A 17,785-nucleotide genomic window follows, 5' to 3' on the forward strand; every position below is an offset into this window, starting at 1 on the left:
ATTTAAATTTAAATGGGACGTTGGTTTTGCCTTGTTTGGGAAAGTTGGTAAGCTGTATAGACTAGAGATGAGTTCTCCGGTTCGCGCCCACGGTTCCACTTCGGCTCTGGCTAGGTTGCTTCCGATTCAGACTCCAGAGAAATGGAATCGTTAGCTCAGCCGGTCTTCTCCGGAATCTTTCTGAATCGGCAGTAATCGTTCGGAATTGACCGAAATCGTCGGCATTGTCGGAATTGTTCGGAATAATCTGGAATGGTCAGAATGTGGGCTCGATCCATTCAGGAATCGAACGTATAACGAACATTTTGTTAAAATCATACGCAGATTCACAACTATCGGTTGACTACAATTCTGGACGATTCCGACGTGAGTGATTGAACCAACCCTTTGGAACTGGTTACGACATTTGATGGAATCGTCCGGATCCGGTTCCACTTTTTTTGTGAATTTTGCCCAGCTCTAGTATAGATGTAACTCCATCGCAAAAAATATTCAATCTTTATAAGAGAACATTAATCCAAGTAGCTGCGATACGAATGCATGTTTGTTATATGTTAGATCATGTACATATGCCATGTAATGATGATTAAATGTACACTGCACAAACAAAGCATTGAGTTCATAGGACCAAAACATTCTCTAGGTACTCGTTTTGTAAGAGCAATAAACGTGAACAATTCGGTACAGTTTCTATTGTTTATTGTTTTATCTCATTCAAAGTATCTCTGCGTATTCAAGTATTGCGTAATAAAGTTTCCCCCAACGTACACTAGTTCCCGCTACACTGCAGTTTTTTTCCAGTAATGGTAAGAATAATTGTGGATTAACATGATCAAGAGATTCATCATTGCGAATAACTTTTGAAGAAGGGTTAGTTTTGTGTGTTGGTCTTGAATGGTAGTATCGTTCTTAGTGAGTATTGGAATCATAACAATCATTACAATAATTGCAATAATACTATCTAAACAGGTGAACCAGGTTCGTCATTACTTTCACCAACCAATTCACAACATGTTACGCATACTCGTTGTACATTTACGCTCCATACGTTTGTTTTGTTATTTTAGTCCAGTGTGAGGAAGAATGCTTGTTGAGGTCTAATTAGTCTATACTCCAGAACGTAGAGCGGGAATTAACATAGGGACTAAGTTTGAATGATTCGATCTGTCTGGTATTTTGTCTATTACGCATATCTATGCTATCGTGGTGTAAAGCATCTCACGGTTAGCAATTATCTGTCGGAAAAAATAAATTAATTAATGTAACAATAGCCATAATTAATAATTTCAATATCTAGCTTGAACACGATCAAGCGTCTAACGTACGAAAGGAAAACGACAGCTTAAGAGTTCAAAAGCGGCACCATCTTCATTGTTTGATAATGTTATCATATCTTGCTGATTTCTGCAACGATGCCTTGATTGTTGACTATTTTGGATCTAATTTACTTACTACGCAGTACAAATTAGCTCTCTTCATTCATCCGGACGGAACTTAAGAAACGTTTGTGCCCATTTGTGTGGCTTGTATTTTGATTATAACAGATCTTTCATCGTGAAATTTGTGCGTATTTCCGTAAGTAGCTACATTGCTTTTTATTATTCATTTTTAACAAATTTGCATTCAATACTAAGCGTTGCTAATGGTCTTGTTCATCTTCTTTGGCTCAACAACCGTTGTCGGTCTAGGCCTGCCTGTACCACTTGTGGAGTTGGCTTTCAGTGACGTATGGTTTACTCCCCATAGCATGATAGTCGTCAGCCCTACCGTATGGGGGCACGGTCCTTTTGGCGGCATGTTGTTAAGTCGTAAGAGTTGACGACAGTACCACGAGGCCGGACTAATGGTTGCTAATGGTCACTTTTGCTAAAGAAATCCGCATTCTTGCTCACTATATAGGACACGTCGTGTCTGTCGCACCAATTGAGATTACATGTGCTTCAAATCTTTGTTTTTTCTTCCACCAGTGAAAATTGATCTAACAATCCAAGATTCCGATTCCGTTGTAGGTTTGCATTGAGCATTAATTGCACTAAATAACACAGACAAAAGATCATGCTTGAATTGAATATGACAACATTCTTTTGAAGAGTTATTGAAGTTATCAAACTTAATTGTCAATCGTTTTCTATTCAGCGTCGTCATACTTTGGAAACACGTATCGGTTTGTCCATCAACATTTTAAATGTAACATGTAACATAAGTACCACCAACCGCTGTTGATTTGAATGAGCAAATCAGGCAAAATTAACAGTTGCTCAAATAATGCTACTTAGAAACTACTCTTATCTTCAATATCGATTGATAATTTGTTCGATTTATAGGCTTATTTGATAGTTTTTTTTATCACTTTCCCAATGAAGGAAACAGGATGACGCAGGATTGTGGAGCACAACGTTGGCGCTAATAAATTTGTGCTAGATTTAGTGTTTCTTTAGTTTCCATGAATAAGTGGATGGAAATAGATTCGTTTATCTTACACCGTTGCTAAATCATAAGAAGGTTAAATGTTGCCTGTGAACACAATTTTAACTCGCTACGTACAATAATTCAAAATTATCTACATCTCAACAATGCTGCTGCTGCCTGCTACTTTTTGGGGATTGTTTATTTAGCCTAACCAATCCGCTAGAAACGACAATCATCAGCTGCCCTGTGGATAAATTGGTACATTAACAAAACGGATTAGTGTTTAAAGATACATCGTACGATGAAGATCACACTTACATCCGGTGAAATGTCTGCATGAATCCAGGTGTACAAAGGTTTACGTATTAAGTTTACCAACTGATAATGCAGTGAATTCAGTCCATCGCTATCGAAGCGTTTAGCTCCATTTACTAATTTTTCGTATCTATGGATTGATGATATGAAAGCGTTACAATTGATGCAAAAATAAATTAATAACAAAAACAGATTCGCACATGGTGGAATGTCAGTAGTACGATCTATTTGATACTTACCGCTTAGGGTTAGCTTTCTCTTTTTTATGTGATAGCATCGTATATCGTGCTATGTTCACCGGGTACCTAGCGATGTGGAAACCGACATGTTTTAGCCTAAAATATTGAAAATAGAGCAATATTACTTTACTTCTTACATATTACTACAACAGTTACGAACCGGTTCGACATGTCGTCATCCTCTCCACCCCACCCCCAAAACGCGTTGGAGAATCCGTTCACCATTCGGAACTGTTTCTCTGTCATGGCTGAGACACCGCCAAAGATGGTACTGTACGGTAGCTTGAAACCGAAGGTATCAACAGCGACCGACATGTGACGTGGTTGGTCCGGGCACGTATAGAGATTACGATCATCCATGGGAAGCAGATCGATATCGTGAAATACCATACATTCCCAGTTCTTTTGCTTCATCGCTTCCACAAAGCCAATGTTCATGAGGGCGGCACGATTGAACGAGGATCCAGCAGTCTGCTCCACTATGTATATGCCGTACTCGAGCTGTTGCTTCATCAATAGTGCATGGATATTCTTGAGGAAGATTGGTAAGTGCTTTTCACGATCACGGTATGGTACGATGATGGCTACACGGTTTCGGGCGGTACAGTCCGGCGGTACGTACTGGCCACCAGGCTGCAGCTTATCGGCGAACCGGCTTTCTACCGCGCTCAGAGACTCAAACGCCACATCCACTGTAATGGGTCCGTCTGAAAAGCGTTGGTTGTGCAATGGTTACAGTAAGAGATGTATTCAACATGATTCATAATATTGATACTTACCAAGGTTTGGAGGAATCGGTGGACAGCTGTCAATGGTAAACCTGTCCGACAAATTATTATCGTTTGTGCTGCTTCCATCCCGTTGTGTAGGTTCATTCTTCAGTGGCTCCTGCTTCAGAGCGGTTACCATGGAGGCATTGTGCGCAAAGTTAGTGGCATCTTCGGCCGAGGATTTGTTTGTTTTCACTTTGATCTCTTTTTCAGACTTCACATTACTCTGCCCAGAGACATTGCCTACAATACTTATGCTACTGCTAAAATGACTACTTACGCTACCAGAACTAATGCTAGGAGTTGCAATCGAAGAGAAATTATTATTTATCTTATCACTGTTCAGTTCATACTGTGCAGATACCGTAGTAGCTGTGCGATTGGTTGGTTGTTTTTCAAGATTTTTTATCACATTTTGAATTTCAAGGTTATTGTGCTGAACGCTTGTTCCATTTACTACACTAGACGACTGATTCGGTTGGGAAGCTCCCGGACTCTCCGCTGGATAGTTGGGCGTGTTCGATACGGATGCGTCGCGCCTCGATGCATCGGAGGAATCATAATTTACAGGATGGCCATCGGTGTTGTACTGTTCATTTGTGTTCTCATTTTTATCGTTACCTGCAGTGGACGTGGAAAAATGTGATTCTATGCTGCCGTGTGTTCGTTTGGGCCATTGGGTTACACTGCACAGGACATACAATCAGACGATGCTAGAGTTATAACACATTCGCTTTTGAGGGGGGATAGTATCATAGTAGGCTTACCCTAGCTTCAAGCGTGAATATCTGTTGGTGTCACTAGAGCTGTCTAGCTTGGAGTTTAGGAGATTTAACAGAATTAGCAAAAACCCCGCTCCCAACGCTGCCTTAATAGCAAGCGTGCGGTTACAGAACGCCATGGGTCCATTTACGTAGACAGATGGTCAGCAGTGGAGATCTCTTCCTTGTACTACAGTGCATCAATTTCTAGGTGCCGGGAGAATCTGTTGGGCGTAGATACAAAACTTTGCATTACTTTTGTGTTATTAACTAAGTCGGAACTAAGTCGCAAGATCTTTTTCAGAACAAGGAAATACACAGATCGGTAGATTAGAATAGCAGCATTACAAAAATAATAAAATAAATAACCCAAGCTGATGAAACTTGAAACAATAAATATTTAAACCATTTAACATAATTATGTTTCAGGTTTGTGGGGTGTCGGCAGATATTATGGACGTCATTTAGGTTTCTGTAAAATCCGGATTAGATTTGTTACCTATTCAACATACAAATTTCTTTTTTTATAGCTCTTTATACCAGCGATCGGCAAAATTCGGCTCGCCACCCGCATGCGGCTCTTTGATATTGAGAGCGCGGCTCTAAACCATATATTCATATATTCATATATTTCATATATTTCATAGAACTTTCACACTTTTTGCCTCTTGATTTAACAATTTGAATCTTCACGTGAAACTAATTTTTTTTAGAATTTGTCTCTATTGGTCGCAACGTTTTGTACGTTAGAAGCACTGTACAAATAAAACGGCAATACACTGCGCACCGGCATTTCGTCAACAGTAGCTAACACCAAATCAAAACGATTATGATGTAATATAGTCTATTTTGTGGTCAATATTGTGTTATTGTATACTTTTAATAATGTTGATTTATAGCTAGTTACACGTGTAAATACTGTTTGATTAGAAATTCAGAGCACCGACTTTCCTAATTATCGAGTCCAAAAAAAAGACATTGATTCCAATTTTATGTATATGGAACGAGTTTACTCTTTGGACAGTGATTTCGTTGTTTTCCGATCTATTGCACTATTTTTCACAGAAATTTAATAGGCCTGCAATTTGCAAGAAGATAGTTTTAACTGTGTGTCTTGCTATAATGTATCGTTGAATTATTTTATCAAATGGCAAATAGGTAAGATGTCTTTCGTACACCTTTCCTAGTCTTGGCAAAGGGCTTGTTTACCTTCTAAATTTACTTGTTATCAAAGCAACACTTCAGAAGTACAAGTGGAAAAGCATACACATCTCTTCCTCTCTTCTCGCTCCGTTTCTCTCTTCTTCACTGTAAATTGTACACTTTAGTAAAACTTATAAATAAGAAGAACTAATTCGACAAAAGTTTCCAAAAATTGTTCACCTTCCAGTTGGAATTGTATTGAACTCACTTGATCAGATGAACCGTGGCCGTGATTTTCACCTTTGATCACCTTCGATTATGAACGATGCGTACACCTCTTGGCCATCACGATGTGGCATAAGTTTTCACGGTAGCGGTTTAGGTGTAGACTGCATATGGTTTACGGGATCAGTAATCAATAATACACCAAAGTTGAATCACTCATACCGCAGTGGACCGTATGCGTAACTTGCTGCTGTAGATGGAATATTCGATTTTTCGCTTGGGATGTTGTACTTTTGCTGCAAGTGATTGTTTACAATTGCTTTTTTTTCTATTGCCGTTTCACCGAGGATAAAGCATGTGGACGATTGTTTGGTGAATATATAGCACAGTTTGCTATCCAAATGAGGAAATCAAACTCACAGGGCAAAGGGCCGGCTAATGCACCGCAATTTTGTGTTATTTCGCTGGTCACCAAAATGTTGTTTGTGTCTAGCGTAGCACCTGATGTACCAGTGATAGGCGAAACGGCAGAAGTATCGCTGGAAGAAACAGGGAAGGAAGGTGGTACTACAAATGACATTTGATTGTTGTTGGGCTATTTACGTAAACGTCAAACCCAACATGACCCAAAGTGTCATGTTTTCAAAATTAGCGCTTATTTTGTAATGCACTGTTAATTCTTGTCTCGAGGATTCGTAAAGTAGTGAATGGAGAACGAGCCATTTTTGGAAGTATGAAAGTAATTGAACATTGCCGAAATATAGCTCTGTACGTTTATTTTGGGCCGTCCACAAGGAAAGAGGAGGCGTGGTAGGCTCAAATTCAGGTGACAAGATGGCGTGGAGGCGTTAAGACCGGGATAACGGACTGGCAGACGAAGGCGCGAGACCGTGAGCGGTTTCGGAACACTCCTGAGGCAGGCCAATACCGCAAACCGGTTGTAGCGCCGGATAAGTAAGTAAGTACATTTATTTTGAGAACATATTTTTGATAGCGTTCTGTGGTATGTTTTGTGCTGCGAGTCCATACAGACTGCCTTGTCCTTACATTTAAACGGGACCTGGTCCTGGACTAATTTTTACCGGATCAATTCTAAAGCTTGCGTAACTATCTAAGGTTAGCGCATTTTAGTCATCTCCCTTCCTATCGCATAAATTAAAACAAATGAGCACAATTGTTCCCATTGATACGGTTGAACGAAATGTCACACTTTAAGAATATCCACAAAAATACACCCGGAACAGTTGTATTGTATTGATGATCGGTGGTTTTTGTAAAGAAATTCTATATGAGGGTTGGACACAGTCAATAAATGAATACATTAAGTATTGTTTTACCAGTGGTTAGATTGGTGAATAAGTGTATTTCGAGTTAGTTCGAATGTGCGACATTCCACAGAAGCAGTATATTAGTTAGTAAGGCATTTCAATCTCATTTGCATGTTGCATGACAAAAAGGAGCTTAGCGGTATCGTATTGAAACGTAAGTCGATTACTTCTTCGCTTTTGTAACTGGTGGTTTAATAGCCATCAGCGAACAAAGCTTGTTGCGTATTTGGCGAGCTTCCTCGAGTTCACCGTCCCACTTTTCCTCGCTTAAGCAGACCAACACCTCGTCGAGATTTTCCTCCGGTATGGTTGTTTGGTCTCCGTAAACGAGCAGAGTTTCGTACATTTTTAGAGCTGTCTCACGGCGGATATTAACGCACACCATTCCGAGGTACACGACTAGTTTACTTAATACTCGCTTGCAGATTTTTGGCGCCAGCATTAGGGCACAATAAACGGGAATGGAATCGATATGCTTTTTGGTGTGCGTTATCAAATCGTTCACCAGGTTGAATATTGGTTCAGCAAAACCGAGCGCGCTTTCTTCCGACACCAGCAACACCTTGGCGTTGGCGGAAGAGTTTAACAGTTCGGCCAGGAATTGAAATGTGGACGTAATGAATAGGGTGTCTTTCACTGTTTTTTCTTTTAAAATTTTTAGAACCACCGTGCCGAAGGTTTCTATAAAACTTTGATGCGTTTTTAAATAGTCGTTCAAAATTTTGGACGCACACGTATGCAGCGATTCGGTCGGTGCACCGACACTCAGTATCAATCCGGCGGACACCTGCTCCACATAAGGGTTTATGCCTAGCAGTTCAATGAACATTGGGAATGTGTGATGCGGAAATAGCCACAGTACCTCCGTCGTGTCGCGTGGAAAGATTCTCTGCAGTTCCTGCCTATGGGTCATGTGTGGAATTTCTGGCTCGTGGTATATGAGCGAGGTGAACGTTTTACCAGCGACGGCACGGATTTTATCGATTCGTTCAACCGATTGCTTCGCTATGGCAATCATTGCATCCTGCACGTGCTGTGGAGTGAGCAGCGAGGAGGGACACTTGGTCAGAAATGCATAGAGAGCGTTAAGGCTAGCCTCCCGAACCCACGAACCAATATCGCCTCTGTTGTCTAGTGCATACTCTTCCAGGGCTCGTAGATAGCAACCGTAGACAGGTCCGCAAAGTATGTCGTTGAATTGGGCCGAATGTGCGAATCCAACAGTCTGAACGATGTTCATCAAAGCGCGAATGCAGTCCCTGCGCAGCTCGGAGTGATTGTAGCCTACCGCAAACATTTCTGGGACCACGGTTTTCGTATCAATCACCATTACGATATCGTGCAAGCGCAGCTCCAGCATAAACAGTGGCAATGCACCAAGTGCGGATACAATGCCTTGTGCTTTGTGTTCAATTTGCGTGTCGCCCATCTCTCTGATGTAATTATCGATCAGACTTCCCAAACGATCAGCGGGTTCCGCCTTGTAGTAAGCGTCACAAAATCTCGAAAATGCCACCGTAGCCTGTTCGCGCGTCGTCGACTTTTCGTCGATAATGCTTTCATCCAGCAACAGTTGCCAGGATTCTATAGAAGAGAAAGTATCAGTTGGGGAGTGTAAATAGTGATTTACAGGCAGGCTCTACTATATGTATATGTATTTACCTAAATATTCTCTCTGGGTGATCGGTAGCTTAGCTTCGCTACAGTTTCGTATGAAACTGGCACAACCGTGTTTCATGTAGGTTCCGCTCATCCCCTTGAATTGTCCACGCTGCCTATACTTTCCAATCAATTGGCCTGCCAATTCGATAATTGTATCGTTTACGAAACATCCTTGTTCCCCGTCGGTGTGCGTTGCTATGGTGAGCTTTTGCAGAGCGTTAATTACTTCCCCAATCGCCAGTACGGCACCGTGGCGTGTGTTGAGTTCGGTAGACTCTGCGAGCTGAAATAATTGCGGCAACACCGTGTTTTGCATGTATTGCGGGGCGTGTTTGGTGAGATTATTTAATGCCTGCGCAGATAGCTCGCGTATATTCGTATCCCAATGATTGATTTTGCGAGATATGAGATGATCTGAAACAGAAACGGTAACGATACATGATCAATATAGAGTGTGCATACATCAGAATTAAAAGAGTAGCATTGCAGCACTCACCGATTAAATTATACTTATATTCATCAAATTTTGCGATATATTCGCTTATGTTCAGAAATGCATTACTTCGTACCGCGACGGAGAAAAAATCTGCTGTGGTAAGAATGTCGATGCCGTGCGGGAAATTGCCCAACCGTCCTACGCTCTCTTGGAAGGCAGCAGATGCGGCACGTCTACAATTGATTTCACGATCGAAAACGGCCGTCACTAAAAGTGCCGAAGCAATACGTTCTACAAACGGCTGCAGAACTGACGGGTGGTACGCCCTGGCGAATGCCCAGCTCATATAACATGCCGCATCCCGTATGTTTTGTCCCACATTGCGGTATCCTTGAATTTCATCGTACACTAGCGCCTGCAACAGCAATGGAACAATTTCCGACAAGCGAGAGGGCAACAGTAGACCCCGTTTGGCTAGCTCGGCCAATGCCAAACAGGCACCGTGCCACGCATCGTCCTGTTCCAGTGGGTTAAGCAGTTCAATCACTGAAGAAACTACTTCATCGCCCAGCAGCTTGGGCAATCGGTTCGTGATTCTCCCGATACCCTTTGCCGATGACCAGCGAACGATTGTCGAGTTGCCTTTCAGTCCGTGCAGCAATCGTTCAATGATTTCCTCGATATCGGCCGGCACCTCCTCGTCATCTACATCTTCCTCTTCTTCCGAACATTCTGGAAGCGATTCTGTTTGCTGCACCTCCTTTAGCGAGGCGAGCGTTACCGTTTTCTGCACGTTAGCTAGTAGCGATCGTGCGCCCCGCTGGTATCGCCATTTAGCAATTTTAGGCGGCAGTAGGACGAGTCCGATACGTTGACAGATTTTGATGCACGTTTTGTAAACTTTAAAGTCCTTGGATATCGTATCGTAATCCAATTGCAACACCCAATTGCTCAGCCGTTTTACGTAGGGAAGCAGGTCTTCTCGCTTTCCATGTTTCAGGATGCAAGCAATTGCTGAAAGAGGACCAAGTTTTACATCGACCCGATAGTCGACATTGACGGTCATTGCCCAGTCGAACATTTTTTCCAGATACACCATTTTTACATCATTTCTTATGACGAATCGTGCCACGAGAAATGCGACCACCGGTGAGCAGCTATCATCTTTTAGGCAGTTTGCTTTACACAGTTCGTAGATTCGTTCCATCGTCGTAGCGCATCCAGCATCGAGCGCATCTAGCCGGCTCAAATCAAAAGGATTCAGTACTAGTAGGGATAGCCAGAGCAGTCCCATGTAACGCGTTTCCCAGTTTTGCCAATCGTCTAGATTTTGTTGTTCGACCAGACTCAACACGAAGGGCAAGTGACGCACTTCATGGGGAAGATTTTTCACGAATGCTTTAAATGTGCGAACTTTACATAGCTGGTAGAGATATTTCGAAGCGCGATGTTTGATGGTAAGCTCCACATCCGACTCCTGCAGGTAGGGAATGATTTGGTTGACTATCTCCTCCAGACTTTGATCCAACAAGTGAGGCTGCTCCTGGTACTTGGAAAATATTCCAGAATACTCTTCATAAGCATGTTCGAAATCGTCTTCCGTGACGGACTTGTCATGTAGCCCGTCGATCAACTTTAACACGCGCAGTTTATCATTCTCCTGGAATGCATCTAGCACATTCTGCGGTCCGTCGTCTCCTTTATAATCTTCCATTGTTGATTCAACCATGGTTGTACTAAATTTGGCCGATTTTACAACAAATTTTCACTTATTGCTGAGCAGATGCGGTGCGGTTTATTGTTGTTGCTGTTTAATTGTATACAAATGACCAGATGACTGACGTTCGAGTGACAGACCGGAAAAGCATAAATTTATACCATTTGATCGAAGTCTGCTGAAGTGATGTGAACTGGGAAAAGGGCAAAAGTAAGGCCGCGCTCCGGCAGCGATCGAACAAGACAACAGACCGCTGTCAGACACACCCAAAAACCACCGTAACGACAAAAAAGACAGATGAAATATAACGCGTTGTAACGCTTCTGGTTTCCGTCTAACGATTTCGGTCCACCCGTCGGCGCAGCGAAATTGCTGTTAGGCCGCTGCCAGAAACACCAAAAAAAAACACCGTAACGAAAAAAGTAACGCTCCTTTTATCGGTCGACCGAATTCGGTCCACCCATACACGAGCGAAATCCTAACGAAATTGCTATTAGTATACCTTTGAAGTGAAAAACAGCAATTCAACACAAATTAAAGTATAGTATTCGTGTTATTTTCATCAAAATTGAGGAAATCAAAACTCACGTTTACAATAACAACGGTTATTTTTCGGTTTTTATACTTTTTCGTTAAGGTGTTTTTTTCAATGTGTCTGGTAGTGGCCTTAGATTACTTCTGCAGGGCAAACCAACAATTTAACACAAATATCACCTAAGTTTTCCAATTATTTTCATCAAATTTGAGAGAAACAAAACTTAGTTGTATTTTGTTTATTATAACAAGCGTTATTTTTCGATTGTTAAAATTTTCAATAAATATTAGTATGGCAGCGGCGTTCCTAAGCGCCACAGATAAAGCTCAAATGGCTGGAAAACCAAATAGGGTAACTGTACCAGTTTTCGGCAGTGTACCTATTTTCGGCAGGGTAGCTAAAAACGTGAAATTCTGCACAAATGCGGTAAAAAATTTCACAAAATACAATTTTGTAGTGAAAGTGTACTTATTTGATATTCACATACGAAGTTTCACACCATTTCATTACGTATTTTCCAAAATATCAAATAAATTGTGCTTTTTTTCGGCAGCTTTGCTGTCAGCCAATAGGCAGCCCAAGTGCCACAAATCCACTAAACGACCACTAAACGGCTTCTAAACGACTCAAGTTCTCTACCTAAACGGAATATAGAAAGACTTCGTTTAGCAGACGGCAAACGACTCATGCATTCTAAAAATAGCGAAAAAGATGGTGGCGCTCTCTGTTGGTGGGATACCCCAACCAGTTGAGCTTCATCGCTTGGAGGAGAGCTTTCTCATTTCTTCTGTACTGTTGTATGGTTTCGCATTGAAGTTATGCATCGCTAGAACTAGAACGGCGATACGATTGTTTAAATACTAAACTCGAACGGAAACCACCAGCACTGAAGCAAGTGAGATTTGAGTAATGGTCGTTGGTGTTGATACCCACGTATCTGACCACACGACCATTCATATAGATTTTTGCTCAAAAAGTTAGAAGGCTATATAGGTCATGATAAGATGAAACTTGTCGAAACACATCGCGAGAAAAGGATAGCAATATAATGATGAGTTGTAATACGCCATCTATTGATCAAACCAATGAAGCTGTGGAGCTTTCATTTTTTTTCTATAGATATTCAATTTTCCAGTCGTTTAAGCTAAATCTGTGGCGCTTGGGAGGTTCGGCAGGTTTTGTGATTAAGAGAATCAGAACAGTAAAACAATGAAAAAGTGGCGTATATTAAAGATTTTATGCTTATTTAATTTATTCTAACTTGTTCGGAATTTACAAATCACGATAAACAGGTTATTTTTCACTTTAAATGCTGCCGAAAATAGGTACACAGTAAATGTTCATTTTTGACAGCTCAATGTTGTGGGCTCCTGTCGAAACTCGGAACAATAACACACTTTGAATTTGGCTGAATATCCCTTTTAAAATTGATCAGAACACTACAATGCGTATGTCGACACATAATATGACCTTTCTTGTACCAAATATCACCAATTTTACGACAAAAAATGCACTAACTTAAGAGAAAAATAAATATTTGTAAGCCAGTTCGCACCGTACGCTATAACCATCAAACTGTCAATGGCTGCTCTGTTTAAACGTCGCATCAAAATGGCTGTCAAAACGGGCCAAAATAAGCATCATAAAATTAATAATTAAAGTGCTTTTCAATACCAATCTAAGGAAAGTAAGAGTGTTAAATTGCTTTAAACATTTTTTTGTACATATTCACATTGATACAAACATTTTCTGACTTGTATTCGCGCTGCCGAAAATAGGAACACAGCCTGCCGAAAATAGGAACAAACTGCCGAAAATAGGAGCAAAATCAATGTTTGCATTTTCACGAATATTTATGAAAAAGGGCTTTGAACCGGCAAATAAAAAATATTGTAACATACTATGATAGTTTATCAACCAGAATAACAACACTTTCAAGAAAAATAATGTAAAATATTGATGTGTGAGCAATTTTTGTGAAACTGCTGCACTAGCCTGCCGAAAACTGGTACAGTTACCCTATCCATAGAAAAAAATTGATTGTTTGACTAGTTTGCTCAATAGATGGCGCTTTATAACACATCATTATATTGCTTACATTTTGTTGTTATGTGTTTTACTAAGCTTCATCTGATCATGGCCTTTGAAACCCTTTCATTTTCCAAGGGTTTCATTCTGAGGAATAATCTATAGGGCGTCATCCATCAATTACGTAACCCCGTCGATCCCCTGCTCCCAAGTGTAACAAACTGTACCGTTGAATGAAATCTCGTTCCCTCAAATTACGTTGTAGATGAATCGCACCCCTCTCCAACAGCTTAGTTTATTGAACAAAACCAGATTTTTTGGTGAATTTTTATTTTTAATCTTATTCTTGTATATTCAAATTTTTTTAAAATGAACAAAAAAAATTTTTATATAAAGAAAAGTTGTTCCATGCAGCAATCAAATTCAAAAAGATTCTGATAATCGGATCCTCAGCATGGATTTCAATGTTCTTGCATCATCACCATTAGAAACGTATTTTCATCCAGCCATCTTCCTGGTCCTTCGTAAATAAACCCATCTTTCCAGAAATGTGTCATTGGAATTAGATGTTGTTTTTGTTGAAGTTTACAATTGATTTAAGTATACTATGAAATACTGGTGTACAATTGATCGTAGTATTCTATGAAATAGTGTTAACAGAATGTAGTTAATAAAAGCTGGTATTATTGAATCCGTTCGTAACGTCAGCGTACGTCCCGACACTCGTTTTCCTAGCGTACTAGATGGTTGCTATAGTTATTCATCGCGGCGTTGTAGGAGCGGGCTCAAGAAATGTGTTGCCATCCCTAGAATATCATGTGAGCGCCGTACGTTCCCGCTACGAACGGATTCAATAATACCAGCCAATCAGCCGTACCGGCGAACTCGTTCAACGAGAAACATTCGTCGCTCATGAGTGGACAGGGATGTACCAGTTGAATGTGTTCAGTTTTATGTACCAGGGGTGAATGTGTTCAGTTTTTCCGTCCTTCCGTCCGTGGTAACCAAATTCGACGGACTAAATGACTATTCGGCTGCGTAGTACATGAAAAAGTACAGAGATCTTTTTTAAGCCGGCATAATCGCGAAGATTGTTAAGTCACGTAGAAGAATTTTCGTTTATTACTCATTTGTTATTCTAAAAAAATAAAAATTCAAACATTTTATTTTGCATTACGTAACAAAAGATAAACTCCTCCTCTCTCCCATGTAACAAATCGTAACGTTTGAAGACCCCCCCCCCCTATCAGCGTTACATAATTGATGGATGACGCCTAAGACTGGTCGTGTGGTCAAATACGTGAGTATCAACTGTGGCTATTCACTGTATGGCAATCTCATCAACAGACAGTGCCACCAGCTTTTTTTTGCCTTTTTGCATAATGCATTAGTCGTTTACCGTCTGCTAAATGAAATTTTTTTAGATACATTTTAGGTTGAGAGCTTGAGCCGTTTAGACCCCGTTTAGGGGTCGTTTAGTGGATTTGTGGCACTTGGTTTAGAGATTAAACATAACGCACCATAACACCTCGTACCTCGCTTATTTTTCGGTCGACCAATTTAATGTTACCAATTGGTGCAGTGAAATCCCTCCAAAATTGCTGTGTTCTTTGTTATATCGCGAAGAATTGAACATAAATTTTGTGATATTGCGGGGGATTGGCCAAATGACGTTATTATTAACAATACAATGTAATATAACAATACATATAAGGCCTCAAATACACGAAGCGGAAAACGCGCGTCATGTATTTGCGGCCTAACATTCACTAGATTCTGCTAACTGTAACCATGCGGTGGTACAATTTTAAAATTGAGGAGAAGCACGTGGGGCACATGCGACCACCAATCGATGCAATCGAATTGTCATCTGGCGATAAAACTAAGACACACAATTGTATGGGGTCGCGTAAGTTTTATTGACTTCTTTGCATTAGTTGGAGCATCGTTTTATACAGAAAGTATCGTTAGACGAATGTGTTTAGCTATAACAATATTTACAATACAAAAAAGTCTTTCTTTATCGTAGTGTTAATGGTTCCCTCTTTTTGTTTGTTTCCTTCTTTACATTAGACCCTCAACCTTCCAGTAGAATAAAAGTACACATAGCTTTGCAATTAATTGGAACGAACCCGAGTCGTACAGCGATCGATGCACAGTAGTTGTTCAGTTTATCCTTTTGCCCGCGAGAGATAAACTGCTCAACTACTGCAGCAGCGAATCCTTTGGGCAGCCTGTAACACACATGTGCATCGTGGTGCATATGATAAGAGGCCGCGCAGAGCATCACAATCGATTTGGAAGTACATGACTACGACTCGTTTGAAGTCCGTGTTGTATCGATTGTGATGCACCGGTCGGCGAAGCCTGCAACTACGTTGTTCGAGTGCCACCACTCCGATGGATGTGCAAAATGCTTAATCGCTGCATATCTCTCTGTTTTACTATGTTGTCGCAAGCACTTCACTAAAAGTGACCGTTGTGACCGACACGATGTGTTTGTGTTGAATGGTGGCTTTATTTTCGGGAGAATCGACGTAATTCATAATTTGCTAGGATTCAGCCACAATTCATTCGCCGGATGGTTGGTTATTCTTCGAAATCCCCGACCGTAGATGATACTCCAACAAGTAGTTTTAATTAATGGTTTCGGCTTTAGTGGTTTCGTTACGCTGCTTTATCGGGTTCGTTCCCGTATCGCGCCGTCTCGCGGCATGACGTACATTAATAATACATTCATTTGTGGATGGACCAGCGACTACATGCGTCCACTGAACATCCTTCATAAGATATACCCTCCTGCTTACTTAATCTATATTTACTGCTCAACTCATCATGTACCTTACAGCTTTGGAATACTATCTATCGGTGCGCAGTTCGAGCACGATTAGCTAAGTGTGGTCGTGCAGCTCCGGTAAGGGGCGGATTGATAATAAATAAAAAATATACATAAAACATGATTCGGTTCTTACTGCAACTGCGTCCAGGGTTTCTGGTCCGGTCGAGGCTTCCGCCAGGAAACGTGCAGCTTTGCCTGTCAAGTGCCACCAATTTTACAATTGCTCGATTTATTTACAATCATTAGCATGGTCGTTGGAGCAGTGACAGATTGTTCCTGCAGAGTGGTGGTCGCGTCCTCCGCTAGCGTTTGGTCCTTGTGCTGTTCACTGTGGTGGCTGTGCAGGTTACCGTGCTGGTGTTGGTGTAGCATAGATGGGCTACCGTTGCCGGCACCGTTTCCATTGCCATTTCCTAGGCCGCTACCGTTACTGCTTCCGGTGAGGGTGGAAGAGTTTTTGCGATTTGTCAGCTGAAGGGTTTCACCGTCCAAGCTTTTGGTGAGCGCCAGTCGCTCCTCGACCGAGATTGGCGAGATTTGTGGCTGCAGACTGCCGGGATGATTGATGCTGTTACGGCCGTGCTGATGGCGGCTGCCATTGAATGACGTTTGCTGCGTGTGTTGCTGTTCATTGTGAGTACACGGCAACGGCCAAAGGGGGAACATGGGGGGAAAAGGGTAGACACATTAAAAGGAAATATTAACGCACTATAAATCTTTGGTTTTGATCGTGCCCGTGCTACAGTTTGGCGGGACGGGGTGAGGGAACACAACAGTTAGGTAACAGTAAGCATGGCACAACGGAACAGTAAGCACGAGAGGAAAAGAAGTTTGAAATAACCTTAAACCTGGCATCTCTTACACTGGCCAAATGATAATTGCTTCTGGTGCTGGGGCTGACGTTTAACCGTGTGGCGGTGTGGCAGAGCGAACGGTCATCATAACCCCCGACACGTCCACCATAGGCGTGGGAGCTTCTTAGGCAGCGGCACTTTTCGAGTGCATTTTTAAACTCACGGCGAAATTTTCCTGCAAAAAAAGGAGCAAACAATAGAAATAGAAATCACGGACCATGGTTGGAGCTATAATATTCATTTCGAGAAAATTGTATAATGGTTAAAGAGAGCATGTACAGTGGAACGCCGTTTATTCGGGCCCTTCGGGACGAGTTACGCTCATCGGGTAATGGGACCAAGTATGTTTTGTAACACAAATCCTTAATGTTTTTTTTTTTTTTAAGTTACTCTGTTTCAATGTTTCGGGAAAACATTTCCAGTTTTATAAATGTATGTTTGTATGATGAAAATATTGAAAATTTGGCATGAATTTGGTGTCTTTTGTTATGGCAATATTTGAAATTTGGGTGTCAAAATCGCTT

At 41.3% G+C, this 17,785-nt stretch overlaps 3 protein-coding genes across 5 annotated transcripts in view; all 3 read right to left on the bottom strand.

The window, feature by feature from the left end:
- Positions 1-682: 682 nt before the first annotated feature.
- LOC120950591 (beta-1,4-N-acetylgalactosaminyltransferase bre-4) lies at positions 683-6,401 on the bottom strand. 2 transcript variants are annotated; one of them, XM_040368752.2, is made up of 8 exons: positions 6,085-6,401; positions 5,906-6,026; positions 4,501-4,718; positions 3,743-4,419; positions 3,124-3,670; positions 2,964-3,059; positions 2,728-2,854; positions 683-2,653 (listed from the first exon to the last, which is right to left on the bottom strand). In XM_040368752.2, the coding sequence occupies exons 3-8, from the start codon at positions 4,632-4,634 to the stop codon at positions 2,645-2,647; spliced, it is 1,590 nt and encodes a 529-aa protein (XP_040224686.2). In that variant the 5' UTR covers positions 4,635-4,718; positions 5,906-6,026; positions 6,085-6,401; the 3' UTR covers positions 683-2,644. The 2 variants fall into 2 exon arrangements, with proteins under 2 accessions (XP_040224686.2, XP_040224687.2); XM_040368753.2 differs by lacking the exons at positions 5,906-6,026; positions 6,085-6,401 and adding an exon at positions 5,704-5,859.
- A 418-nt stretch (positions 6,402-6,819) lies between these two features.
- Positions 6,820-11,144, bottom strand: LOC120951405 (tubulin-specific chaperone D). Its single transcript, XM_040370097.2, has 3 exons — positions 9,349-11,144; positions 8,853-9,266; positions 6,820-8,774 (listed from the first exon to the last, which is right to left on the bottom strand). The coding sequence occupies exons 1-3, from the start codon at positions 11,015-11,017 to the stop codon at positions 7,354-7,356; spliced, it is 3,504 nt and encodes a 1,167-aa protein (XP_040226031.2). The 5' UTR covers positions 11,018-11,144; the 3' UTR covers positions 6,820-7,353.
- Positions 11,145-15,450: 4,306 nt separating this feature from the next.
- Positions 15,451-17,785, bottom strand: part of LOC120950561 (uncharacterized) — a 65,732-nt gene continuing 63,397 nt past the window's right edge. The window contains exons 9-10 of one of the 2 annotated variants that reach the window (XM_040368690.2): positions 17,249-17,436; positions 15,451-17,031 (exon numbers count right to left, since the gene is read on the bottom strand). In XM_040368690.2, the coding sequence (XP_040224624.2) occupies positions 16,606-17,031; positions 17,249-17,436 (614 nt within the window). In that variant the 3' untranslated portion in view covers positions 15,451-16,605. The remainder of the gene's footprint in view (positions 17,032-17,248; positions 17,437-17,785) is intronic. The other variant, XM_040368693.2, reaches the window with a different exon arrangement.

This window comes from Anopheles coluzzii, chromosome 2 (genome assembly GCF_943734685.1).
Source record: "Anopheles coluzzii chromosome 2, AcolN3, whole genome shotgun sequence".
Lineage (NCBI taxonomy): Eukaryota > Metazoa > Arthropoda > Insecta > Diptera > Culicidae > Anopheles > Anopheles coluzzii.